The sequence below is a fragment of the Silurus meridionalis genome, chromosome 2 (assembly GCF_014805685.1).
Source record: "Silurus meridionalis isolate SWU-2019-XX chromosome 2, ASM1480568v1, whole genome shotgun sequence".
In the NCBI taxonomy this organism is placed as follows: domain Eukaryota; kingdom Metazoa; phylum Chordata; class Actinopteri; order Siluriformes; family Siluridae; genus Silurus; species Silurus meridionalis.
The window spans coordinates 19480025-19493294 of NC_060885.1; the positions used below are offsets into that span (position 1 = coordinate 19480025).

Consider the following 13270-nt stretch of genomic DNA (forward strand, 5'->3'; position numbering starts at 1 on the left):
CTTATGCAACGCACATGGGACAAAAAAAAAAAAGTACAGATCTGCGCAGATATGCGCAGATCCGCTTTTCTTTCAAAACTCGTTTGAACGACGGCACAAATTAGGTTTAAAATATATATATATATATATATATATATATATATATATATATAATTTTTTTTTTATATATATATTTTATATATATTATATATTTTTTTTTTAGCTTTGTATATGTATGTCTACAAAGCAGTATAAAGGCTGTTCGGTGGGTGTTGACTTTGCATAGTTTTAGTAGTATTAAGGCTGCTCTGCGAAGGCGCTGCTAAAACCCGAGCCCAGTATGCGCAGGCGCTGCTGAAACCTGAGCCCAGTATGCGCATGCGCGGCAGGATCTTCCTAGAGTTAATGCACTTTTGCCCCCCCACCCCCAGTGACAGGAGGCTTTTCTGCTCCCCACCCACCACAATCTTCTTTCTTGTTCGTGGCCAAAACTCTACAGAAGTACTCTGTTTAAACACTTGCCAGCTCTTATTGGCTTAGGTAAGTACATTTTGATTATTCGGTATCGTTAAAGAGGTTTTTTTGTGAATATTTTTTTACAGTAAACAGCCGTTAAATCCCGTGGGCTGTTTATTTACTGTATTGAGACGTTCCCACGAATGCACCGTGAACTGTGAGCGTATATGTTTTCGTTTCACCGTGTTGAATTTAGGCTATATGGCATAGTAGTTTGTTTAATAGATGAAGTCTAGCTAAGTTTAGGTCTTTATGTTTATTCGTCGTGTGGTGTTGAGTGTTTTTTTTATATTTAGGGCCTGCAATCGTATTAGCACCGATGACGTCACAAACCGAGGGCGTGGCCGTGTTTTCCTATACACTCACATACTAAATCTGTATTACACATCTAGGAGATTTTTTAGTTTTGCTAATATATCTGTCAAATCATAGTCAAATCTAAATCTTCTCTCTCTCTTCCTGTAACATTTTATCTTCTGCGGTTTCAATGTTCACCTGAATTATACAAAAGACTACTAGTACCTATAGGCTATTTGTCATGTTTCACAACATTTTTCACAACATTTTCCATGACCAAAGTTCATCTATTCATCTGAATGTTTGCTCACCTTAAGCTCAATTCTACAAGTTTATGACAGGATGCCTGTTAGCATTCACCAGTTGTTTTGAGTTGGTGAAGGGAGAACTACACTGATAACAGCACTGTGTGAATGTATTCAGACACAGGTTCCTGTGACTTCCGAGTTTAGCTATTGTGTGGGTTTCTCACCATGTTTCCAATGACAGGTTTTTTTGGTGCTATTTATCACACACAATCACTGGGTCTATGCAAGTCCAGAAGCTCTACTTAATGCTTAATAACTTTTATGTGTAGGTCAAAAATGTTTAGAGCATTGTACTGGGATTGGGATTTGCACCAGCCGATAAACTACATTTATAGTCGTTTACAGTACTTGATGAACCGATCTGTCAAACTCAACATCACTGTGGCTTGAGTGGTGGTGTACAGCTTTTAAAAAGGAAGCTCTGATCTATGGTCAGTTCTCAGAAATCCATGACTGGGAAAAAACACAAATCAGCTACCACATAACCACAGCTGGAAAAAAAATTCACCTTCGAATTTACATTAGACCATTGTCTGACCATTTTAATTTGAAGAGATGTCAGACTTTAAAGTGATAGTGCAGTTAAAAAGAAATTCCCTTTAATAATTGTTTACTGTACAGATGGAAAAGTGCAGTTGTGTACACAGGAATCTATCAGTTGAAATAAAAAAACGTTATTACTCTTGTCGCATCTCAGTTTAAACACCTTCTGCAACACTGAAGCTGCTGGCTGGCCTGATCAGTCCCCATGTTACACTCTCTATAATATTTACCTGTTATCATAATATATAGTGTGTTTTTTGGTCTCTAATTTAAGAGTTCAATTTAAAATACATTTATTCCAGAAAGAATTCATGACTTTTTGCAATCTTTTTGCGTGTTCTATTGAGGTAAAAATAAATGGCAGAATATTTTAGACCATCTTTAACACAGTCTGTGTTGTCTTGCTCACATCTCTGTTTTTTCGCACCTTTTTTTTTTCCTCACCTCGTTGCTTTCTGCATGTGTTTGAATGTGAGGAGGTAAAAAGTGAAGTGGTAAACAGCTCCTTGAAGCATTATAACTAGTGATCAATTTAATCCTTACCGTAAAATGGCAGAAATGTACCATTGCATTTGTTAACGAAAAAACCCAGCATATGTATTTATATATACGCATTTTTTTAAATAAGGTTTGTTGTAGTTTTTTTTTGTAGTTTCGCTTTCACGCATGTTTTTTCTCTTTGCCATATGCCAAAGCTTATTTCAATAAGCATGTAATATATTTGATTCTGTTTTCATTCCAGAATAAAAAATGAGTTATCCTGGTTATCCTCCTCAGTCCGGTGGTTATCCTCCTCAGGGTGGTGGCTACCCTCAACAGGCTGGTGGATATCCTCCCCAGCCAGGTATGTATCCTCAGCAAGCGGGAGGATACCCTCCTCAAGCGGGAGGATACCCTCCTCAAGCGGGAGGATACCCTTCTCAAACAGGGGGAGGATACCCACCCCAACCTGGTGCTTACCCAAGCCAGCCAGGAGCTTTTCCTCTCCTACCTCCAGGTACGTCATTCTTGGAGTAACACAGCATTATAAAGCTTCAACTGGAATTCTTACGTCAGCTCATCATAAATAGCACAATGTTGGTGGAAACCTCTGCTAGTAGATGACTCATTTTCTCTGCTAGCTTGTAGATCCGGATGACTGAAAGACCTGTTTGTTTGGCCAGGCCTCATCATATGGATTATACTAAGCAATTGTGCATTTCACTACAGTGTCTGTTGGGAGTAAGCATGAGCATTGCTGCTTAGAGTGTCATAGTTTCCTAACATGGGTGTATCAAGTCATGAACTTGTGTGACAGGTTTATATTCAAAGTAAACATAAGATGTACTGTATTATATTATTGTCATGCATTTTGTTTATGATTTAATATCTGTCTGTCTTTAAACATTTCTATTTACCATTTGAGGTGTGTATTTTGTTTAAAATGTAGCATATAGTGAATGCTGAATGCTTTGGTAACTCTTTGGGTTTGATGGTGGTTTTGAGGTTTTGCTTACGATGCATGGTTTTATCCAATGTGGCTTGTTTTTCGGATTTGACTGCTTTATCTTATAAAAGAGCAGCACAGAAGCTGTTACTGGTACAGAGTTGTAAGATCTGTCAAGTGGTAAACTGATTGTGATGCACAACAAGAACTGCATTTATTTCACCCTTTTACCTTAATTAACTATACTGATAGCTATCCTATGGAAGTTTAAAATAGTTTGATGGCATTTTGCAGGTGGATGGGGAGCCCCTGGTGCTCCGGGCATGCCTGGATTTAATGCAAGCAACTTGCCTGCAATGGTAAGTTACATTTTAGTGATAATAATGTTCTGAAATTCCATACAGATACTGTATAGATAATGTTAGATCATTTCTAGCTCATGTCTATGGAAAGACTTGAAGTGTGTTATTCCACTTGAACCATAGTGATTTGCAAAATATTACTATTTATAATTTGTTAATGAATTACTAATCACCTTTTACATGTTTATGTTTGCACATAATGTTATGCCTAAACATTATATTGTTTTCTTAGCAACTTCCACTGTATTTTCTTTTTTGAAGTGGAAAAAAAAGCTTTTCATTTTATAAAAAAAAGAAAGAAAAATTAATGCATTATTGCTCCTAGATTATGTTAAATTGTTAGAATAAAAACGATAACGTATTCAAACAAGTGCATTGATATAACATACCTCCTTTCTTATAAGCTTTTAGAATTGAACTGATCTGTGGTATAATTGCAATAAATGCATTGTTTTCTCTTTGAAATGTTTTGTTTTGGTGTTACAGTAGAGACAATAAGTATTCTTTTGTTGTACCAATCATCTAATGCACATTGAATTTAAATAGTTTCCCCATTTGTGATGCAGATTTACGACCTTTGAGAATTTAGTGAAGTTAAACATCTTTCTTTTCATGGGTCAAGCCAGAGCTCAATACAGTACATTCTTCATTTTCTTTATTGACGTCTTTGCATACTTGTGCTTCCATACCCAAGTGCTTAATATTGAATAATGTTAATGTAAAATGTTATTATATACATGTAATTACTAAAAGGTCTTTATTTATAGGTATTAATATATTAAAAAGCCAAGTGATAAGATTTATTAAAACTGCCAGTTTGATAAATTGTTCTTAGCCACAGACTCTCTTGTCTGAAATCCCTGGCTTAATCCTGACACATTCTCTCTAGATAACTGCAGGATGATCTCTAATCTTTGCTTTTTAATAGGAAAAAAAAACATTTCTGTCCAAAACATTTCTGTGCCTCCTTGCTTACCAAGTTACTGCATGCTTCTACTCATGAAATCCTAGTCATCCATCACCTTCTGCTGATGTGCTCATTGTTTCCCTTCTCCTTTACTGTGATACTGCTTTTAAAATTATAGATACATAAGATTAGAACATATTTGTGTTTCTGTTCTCTCTTCTTTTGTTGTTATTCTTTGCAAAGCGCTAACTTAATATCAAATACTGAAATGTACATGCTAAGAACACAGTTTCATCTCATAATACCTATGTAATCATTCAAACTGCATGTATGTCCATGTGATTATTTCAAAGCTGTGTATTTTGAATCATTCATCGCACGCCCTCCTGTGAATTGTCCAGCTTGCGCTTTGCTCTGTGCTCTTTTCATTGCCTTTAAATTCTTTCATCACAGGCAAATCAGATCTCTGCTTCTTTGGGACTTAATCCAAATCCACAAATGTTCCCTCAAGTTCCCACTGGTGGTCCTGCATCCTACCCTAACCAACAGCCCTTTGGCCTGTCCCCTCAGCCAGGAGGAGCCATGCCCCAGGCACCAGGAATGGGATATCCAGGAGGGCCAGCTCCGGGCCAGCCCATGCCAGGCTACCCACAAGCCCCGTCTCCCAATCCTTCAATGCCGGGCTACCCACAAGCCCCATCACCTAATCCCTCCATGCCAGGTTATCCACAAGCCCCAGGTGCCAATCCATCCATGTCTGGCTACCCACAAGGTCCATCACTTACTCCGTCCGTACCTAACTACCCAAACGTGCCTGCTACCAATCCGTCCATGCCCACATATGGAGGAGGAGCTCCAATGGTTCCTGCTATTAATGTAAGAATATAAAATTTTTCGCAAAATGTAAAGGATACATTTTTTCAATGTTGAACATTGTATAAACCTGTCCTTCTATATTATTGTTTATGTAATTAGCGTGGATTCAGAGGAACCATCCCAGATTTTCCTGGAGCAGACCCATTAAAAGATGTTGAAGTTCTTAGGAAGGCCATGAAGGGCTTTGGTGACTGTCTTATATACACTTGTTTTTAGCTTGCACGTTGAACAACCTTTTAACATATTCCACTGCATTTTTTTCTGTACATTTAGATTTTTAGGAATTGTAAACTCTATAACTCTCTGTATGTGATAAATATGTAACTTAAACTTGAGAAGAGGTTCAAGTGAATGTCTGACTTTACACAGACAATAGGATATCCATGAATTCTGAATTTGACATGTTTTAACAGGTACTGATGAGCAGGCTATAATTAATCTTCTTGGTAGCCGCTCTAACAGGCAGCGTGTACCTCTGCTGGTTACATACAAGACTGCTTATGGAAAGGTAATTCTCATATTTATTGTAACAAAATTCTATAACTTATTGATTACTACACTATATTTACTGCTTAAATGCCTTTTTATTTCATTTCACTGAACATATTAGTGTTAAGACAGAGAACTGTAATTCAGTAGTTTGACTAAAATATAAAGATTACAACTGCAGCTGATCATCAAAAAAAACTTTTTTCCCCCCAGGACTTAGTTAAGGATCTGAAGTCTGAGCTTTCTGGAAACTTTGAGAAGTTGGTTTTGGCGATGTTGAAGACTTCTGCCCAATTTGATGCATCCGAGCTGAAAGAGGCCATCAAGGTTTGTATATAAATTTGGGGTTAAAATCTGTTGGATTTATTCATTTATTTATTTATTATTAATTTTATTTTATACCACTGTGTACAATGTTTCCACTGATGTTATTTCAAAGTTTTTCATTTTTAATAAATAAAGCCATAATATCTATAAGGAGCATTATTTCAACCACAAATTCTATATTTATTTTTAAAATAAAACTGCATCATGAGTAGGTTATTGTTATTAATGTTGATGTTGTTAGTCTTTAGATGTGTTAAGTAACTTACCGCAGTACACAGTAGGAGGAATGTATATATTAGGGATGCACCGAATATTCGGCCACCGAAAATTTTCGGCCAAAAATGGCCCAAAAGTGCATGTTTTAGAAACAGTTTGTTGTGATGACGCAAACAGAAACCGCAGCCGGCACGTGCATGTCTGAAGCAACATGTCTGCGGTGTGGACGTATTTCAGTATATCTGAGAAAGACCCACAGATAGCGATTTGCAAAACATGTAATGCCGAAATTTCGTCTGCAAAGACTTTCTCCACGTCGGGTTTAATTTATCACCTGAGATCCTGATCGCTATGCTGAATATGAGAGAAACGCGGCACAGAAAAGCAAAACCCCTCCGAGCACGCGCACTCCGTCTGTGGCGGATGTTTTTAAAAGGCAGGAAGTTTCCCAGTGATATTGTTGTATTGTTGTATCTTTAAGCAGTTGCACTTGTTCTAAATGCACTTTGTTTTTATGAAAGAACATATTTAATTTTACAACCTTTCAGCAGGCCAGAGGGCCTGTACATTATTATTTAATATGTGCATTGTTGCAATGTGCTATAAATAAATATTTTCATAATTTGTAATTGATTTATTCTTTGAAACTTTGATATTAATTTATGCAATTGAAATGCCTTGATTTTAGTAAGTTTAGTACACAGTCATAGCCATAAATGCAATGGTAATTATAATTGGCATAATTTCTTTCGGTGTTTCGGTTTTCGGCCTTGCTTTCCTTTTTTTCGGTTTCGGCCCAGAATTTTCATTTCGGTGCATCCCTAGTATATATCAGTGTTATCATTTAATGTTTGATTACGTTTTTGGACAGGGAGCCGGAACTGATGAGGCCTGTTTGATCGAGATCCTGTCCTCACGCACCAATGCAGAGATCAGAGAAATTAATCAAATCTACAAAGCTGGTTTGTTCCTTTTGTTCTGGTTTGCAATATTACCCTCAAAAATGTAAGACGTGAATATCTCATCATGCATTTTACCTGTGAGGTCTGAAATCAAGCCAGTTACTGAACTTCAAATGTTTCACAGAAAACAAGAAATCACTGGAGGATGCAATTAGTGGAGATACATCAGGACACTTTCGCAGGCTTCTCATCTCTCTTGCTCAGGTACTCTAGAGCTTGTTTTTTTAATTTTTTAGCAGTCCTAGAGAAAAATAAATCCTTATATTGATCCTTGTATTTCCATCAGTTGTTTGTGTCTGCACCAGAACTTTTTAGCAGTTCCTTTTACTGGTTTTGTGTTAATAATTTATTCAACTCAAAGTATTTACAATATTGCTGCAATATTTCCAACTATCATATTAAAACATCTCAATCTTAATTTAATTTTTTTTTTTTTACCTTAAAGGGCAATCGTGATGAGAGAGAGAATGTGGACATCTCATTAGCTAAACAAGATGCTCAGGTAAGACATTTCCTTTTTTTTTTTGTTTATTTTAACTTTCCTGTATTTTATTCTGAAGCTGACATTACAACTACACCATGTTCACACTGTATTCTTCTTAAGACTCTGTATCAGGCTGGGGAAAATAAACTGGGCACAGATGAGTCCAAGTTTAATGCCATCCTGTGTGCTCGAAGCAAATCTCACCTTAGAGCAGGTAAAATCATAATATTTGCAACATTCTGACAATAAGAGAGATATTTATTCCATATTGTTATAAAAGCAAATGTAAACATCATCCAAGGTTTTTGACAGTTTGTTTTGTCACTACACTTCCTTAAAATCAAGCTTTTTTTTTAACACTGATAGTTCACCACAGCTATATCTTTACTGGATAAACCACAGTCTGTTTCCCGATTTTCCTTGTATGAGTGCTGGTTAAAAACACTATACCAGTGGAAAATGTTGGTTTGTTTTCATGAACACCTCGAAATAATTATTGTCACACTTTTATGTCCAACCAGTTCTATAGTTCTTTCAAAATAAAATGGCTTCCTCAACTTCTCTAAAGATATAAATGTATATTTTAATGTCTAAAATGTTGATAGATATCAATACAAAAGTAGAAATCAAACAGCTTAAACAAGAAAAAGTCTAAAAGTCATAGTTTAAGGTAATTTGTTTTAAAATATCACTATGCAAGGCTTGTTTTGTTATTAAAAAGATCATTATTAGTGGTGATGGAACAGATTAACTTTAACAATTATACTTTTAGCTGAGCAACATTAGTCTTTGTTCTAATAAAGAATTATTCAATAGATTAGTCATATTTATAGATTATATAAAGTAAGCAACAGTAGAAGTACAATCATACATATCATTGTTAATTATTAGTGTGTTAAAGAAAATGGGCAATAACCAAACATACACACAGCAGGTGGTACTTGTCGTCATATGCATGTTTATTTGATGGTTTTTTTTCCGTACCTGGAATTGAAATGTGGAAATCATAACACCGTTGCTAAAACAGTCAAATAGTGTTTATTAATTATCCAAGGACCAGCATGACACCAGAGTTTCCAAACAAAGTGGTGAATTCTGGGGTTGTTGGGGGATTTTCTAGGTATAAACAACAAACTGTGGATCCTTTTTTTTTTTTTTGTCTATCAGCTTTTGTTCATATATAATTTTACCCAAAAAAAATGCCTCAATTTTACAAATAAAGAAAAAAGCATGTATTCACAGTATAAAGGTCACTGCCATTCATGCTCAGTGCCATAACTGAAGCAAATCTCTTGTTTTTTTATATTTATGTCAAGGCAGCATGTGCCAGCGGAGTGTTTTTCGACATGGTTAAAATTTCATGAACTGTGTGTTTGCGTACGCAGTGTTCCAGGAATACCAGCATATGTGCGGCCGAGACATTCAGAAGAGTATTGAGAGGGAAATGTCTGGAGATCTGGAGAGTGGCATGTTGGCTGTTGGTAAGATGTTTCAACTGTGCTCAGAATGATTCTCTTAATATGGGTGGAGAATGAAATGACAATATCGTAAATATAAATGTAAATTCTAGAAGAAGAAAAAAAAAAGTTTTTTGTTGTTGTGGGTTTTTTGTAGTTTATTTTGTATACACAATGTGTATTTTGTATATATACAGTTACTGGTAGTTTATTAAATACCTCTTAATGCTGTCCATCATGGGCTGATAGAATATTATTTGAATGTGGACATGAGCAAAGCAGTGATATGATCGTGGGTGCTACCCGGGTGGCAACAATGCTGGTATTTTAAAACACTTCCTTTACTGGCAACTTTGTTGCTCCAGCTTGTTGTATAGTTTAAAAATACAACTAATGTTTATTCAGAATGAATTTCTTTTATTGTTCTCTTTTCACATTTGATCTGTGAACTGTATACAATGTGTACCTATGATTTACTGCTTAAATGGCCAATTAATATAGGTATCACCTAGGTGTACCTAATAAACTGCCACATAAGAGTATGTCATGGAATAGATTATACAGTATGAATGTCATGGTGAAGTCAATTGTCTTTCTTCTTCTTCTTCTTTCGGCGGCTGCCGTTAGGGGTCGCCACAGCAAATCACCTGTCTCCATACTACTCTGTCCTCTTCATCTGCCTCTTTCAAACCAACTACTGCATGTCTTCCTTCACCACATCCATAAACTTTTTCTTTGGCCTTCCTCTTTTCCTCCTTCCTGGTGACTCCAGCATTCTCCTAACGATATACCCCATGTCCCTCCTCTGCATATGTCCAAACCATCTTAATCTCGCCTCCATCACTTTGTCCCTCTAATAAAATAATTTCTAATCCTGTCCATCCTCTTCACTCCCAATAAAAATCTCAACATCTTCAGCTCTGCTACCTCCAGCTCCACCTCCTGTCTTTTACTCAATGCCACTGTCTTTAAACCATACATCGCAGGTCTCACCACAGTCCTATAAACCTTCCCTTTCACTCTTGCAGATACTCTTCTATCACAAATCACTCCTGCCACTCTTCTCCACCCACTCCACCCTGCCTGCACTCTTTTCTTCACTTCTCTAACACAATCTTTTAGAAAAACAATTCACATTCATTGTGACAATGTTAACTGTATTGTGTTTTTCCAATTGTCCTCTACCCTGCTATCCACTCTCAGGCAAAGGGTAATATGCAAAATTATTTCAAATAAAAAAATGTTACTGAGTTCATCACCACTGTGATTGACATACTCTTTGTCACATGTTGCTGTGCTGTGCTCAATTTGTAATGCATGGTCTGTGTGTTTCTGTGAGTCGTCATATTTAGAGTGTATGTTTTCTCTACATCTCTGTTGGACGAGTTTTAAACTTGCTTACTTGTTTTTTTTCTCCTCACAGTATTATAAGCCACTTTGGTGTCTCTTTCTCCATCCAGTCGATCATCATTGTATAATTGTTGTATTTGTGATTGACACTATACTGGAAAATATTTGTACATGTCAAAATTAAAATGTCTGTCTGCAGTGAAGTGCATTAAAGACACACCAGCCTACTTTGCTGAGAGACTCCACAAAGCCATGAAGGTAAGAGACTTCATTCGAAGGCTGGGCAACTTGGGACAAAAACGTCTGCTGCTAAATAATTTCAACAACCCGTGTCCTAGCTGTGCAAGTAAAGATAAAATGTTTGTTGTGTGCAGGGATTAGGAACCAAAGACCGCACTCTGATCCGCATCATGGTGTCCCGCTCAGAGGTCGACATGCTGGACATCCGCCAGGCATACCTGAAGATGTATGGCAAGTCTCTCTACACGGATATTTCTGTAAGTCATTTGTTTCTCTAATGCTCCAGCATCCTCAGTTCTCTTAATAACTTAATGTGTCTTTCTGTTCATTTAGCAAATGCATACAATACATTTATATTATATGTTAAATTAGTTTAACATATCATAGGATACACCAGGAAAATTGTTACTGTGATCATATAAAAATAAAAATGTCTATGTTGTTTCATTATTTAATATGTGCAATTTTGTTATGATTCCCAAATCTAATTTACAATCACTTCTGTTCAAGTTCATTGCAAAATAAAATGATTCGGCCAAGCTGTAATAGGGTTGGTCATAAATTTGCGTATGTGTGTGAGGTATTTTAATAAAGAATGATTTCTGGGTTCGCAGGGAGACACTTCTGGGGATTACAAGAAATTGCTTTTGAAGCTTTGCGGAGGAAGTGATTAAGAAGATGCAGCTTTTGTCACATCGAAAAGATAAAACAAGAATTGTGCCTCACACAGCATTCATACAAAATATATGTTTATACTCTAAAAATGTTCTTATATGCAATTGCATGTTGTTGCCATACTTATAGAGATATTGCATAATGTCACGTATCAACGTCTGTGCTGTATTTTTATACAAATCTTTATTTTATGGAAAGAAGCCCATTTTTCTTTCTTTAATATTACTGTTATGCTGAGTACATTATATAATACGAAAATAGGTAAAATCGTTTGGATCTCACTATGCACTGTTCTGTTTTTCCTAATTGCGCTGATTCAATCTTTTTTTAATTTTTGATACAGTACCGATTATCAAGATGCTGATAGCCAATACTGATCCCATGCAAGATTATTTTGTTCATGTCATGTGAAATATCAAGAATTTAATGGCAGGATGTCTTTTATTTGAGTCCTGGGTTTATGTGCCAAAATCTGTGCCAGTGCAAGTCAAGTCAACTTTATAAGAAATCGTCAGGTCTAATAAAACAAGTCACGTCAAGTTAAATCTGATTGATCATTATTACAATATCAGCTATGATACCATCACTCCATATCAGACATGTACCTTCCTGTTAAATGATATGTAGAGATTTATACTGTCAGCTTAATACCAAATAAAGATTTTTGTTAAACATGTTCAGGAATTACAAAACAACACCATTAACTAGAACGGGTCAGCAGAGCCTTTGCTCTGGCCTGCAGTTACACCACTTCTGAGTCGCTTTTGCTGTAGTTTGGGATTTTCGTGTCCATAGTAAATGGAAGTTAGCGCATGTTTTAATGGGTTAGAAACAAGATGTAATGTGATATACTGCATATTTTTTGCTTTACATTTTTACTTGTGTATTGGTTTTGTTGTACACTCAAACCAATCACTGGGGGGGGGGACTAAATAAAAAGAGAAATCAGACTTATATGGCTTGTGGTTGGTCTACTGATTTGTTCATATGCTATAAATATATACATTGTATGCCTTATCATAGTAAACCACAAAGTCAAAATGAGTTTTCATAGAAGAATTTATAAGAAATGCCTGAAATCATTTAAAACGGTGCCCCTTCTAATTGACCTTGTGAGTGCAGCTCGAAACATCCCTCAAATATGCGCCCCATTCTGGTTCATCTTTTACTCACACATCATCCACGTAGTCGGACCTTTATAAAAGATAAACACCGGATGATGGACTATAATTAAGGTAAATAGATGGTAAAAAGGTAAATGGAGCAGTTTGCTGTCTAACTAGGAATTGAGTAAAAAGGTTAATAGATGACGTTGTTAGATCACACTATTGGCGCGTTCTTGTTTTGTAAAGCTACCACCAGAGTGCACTGTCACTGTCCTCTAATGGTGAAACACATGCCAGATAAATGGGGACACCGCAGTTATGCACTCCAGCAACAAATGCCCATAGATGGGGAGAAAATGGCATTGCTCATATGATGTGCCTGCATGTGAAATGAGTGATTACATGGGGAAAAACAATGCTTTAGGTGATCACTTAACAAGCTGTGACTTTCATTTAGTTACTATAACAACCAAATATATATATTTCATTAAGTCATGTAATTAATTTCAGTATAATAGCCAAAAATCTAGGATTATTAAAGGCTGCTTACAAATCCACTGCAGAAAAGGCGAGTGAGGGATTGTAGTAATAATGTTTCATGCAGTTAGTTTGGAAATGGAAATTAAACATCTGTGCTGCAATAATCATTACAGTTTAAGAATCATTTAGCCTGTGATTTACTCTTTTCATTTGGATGTACTTTTTACAAACTATTTCTGCAAATTTTAGATTAATCGGTAGACATAATAT

At 36.1% G+C, this 13270-nt stretch overlaps 1 protein-coding gene across 2 annotated transcripts; it reads left to right on the plus strand.

Annotated features, from left to right (window-relative positions):
• Window positions 1-366: 366 nt before the first annotated feature.
• Window positions 367-12368, plus strand: anxa11a (annexin A11a). 2 transcript variants are annotated; one of them, XM_046874290.1, is made up of 15 exons: window positions 367-519; window positions 2386-2640; window positions 3364-3428; window positions 4792-5214; window positions 5314-5401; window positions 5628-5722; window positions 5917-6030; window positions 7118-7208; window positions 7333-7412; window positions 7654-7710; window positions 7813-7906; window positions 9078-9173; window positions 10699-10757; window positions 10874-10996; window positions 11354-12368. In XM_046874290.1, the coding sequence occupies exons 2-15, from the start codon at window positions 2394-2396 to the stop codon at window positions 11411-11413; spliced, it is 1692 nt and encodes a 563-aa protein (XP_046730246.1). In that variant the 5' UTR covers window positions 367-519; window positions 2386-2393; the 3' UTR covers window positions 11414-12368. The 2 variants fall into 2 exon arrangements, with proteins under 2 accessions (XP_046730246.1, XP_046730255.1); XM_046874299.1 differs by having other exon boundaries at window positions 4909-5214.
• Window positions 12369-13270: the final 902 nt, after the last annotated feature.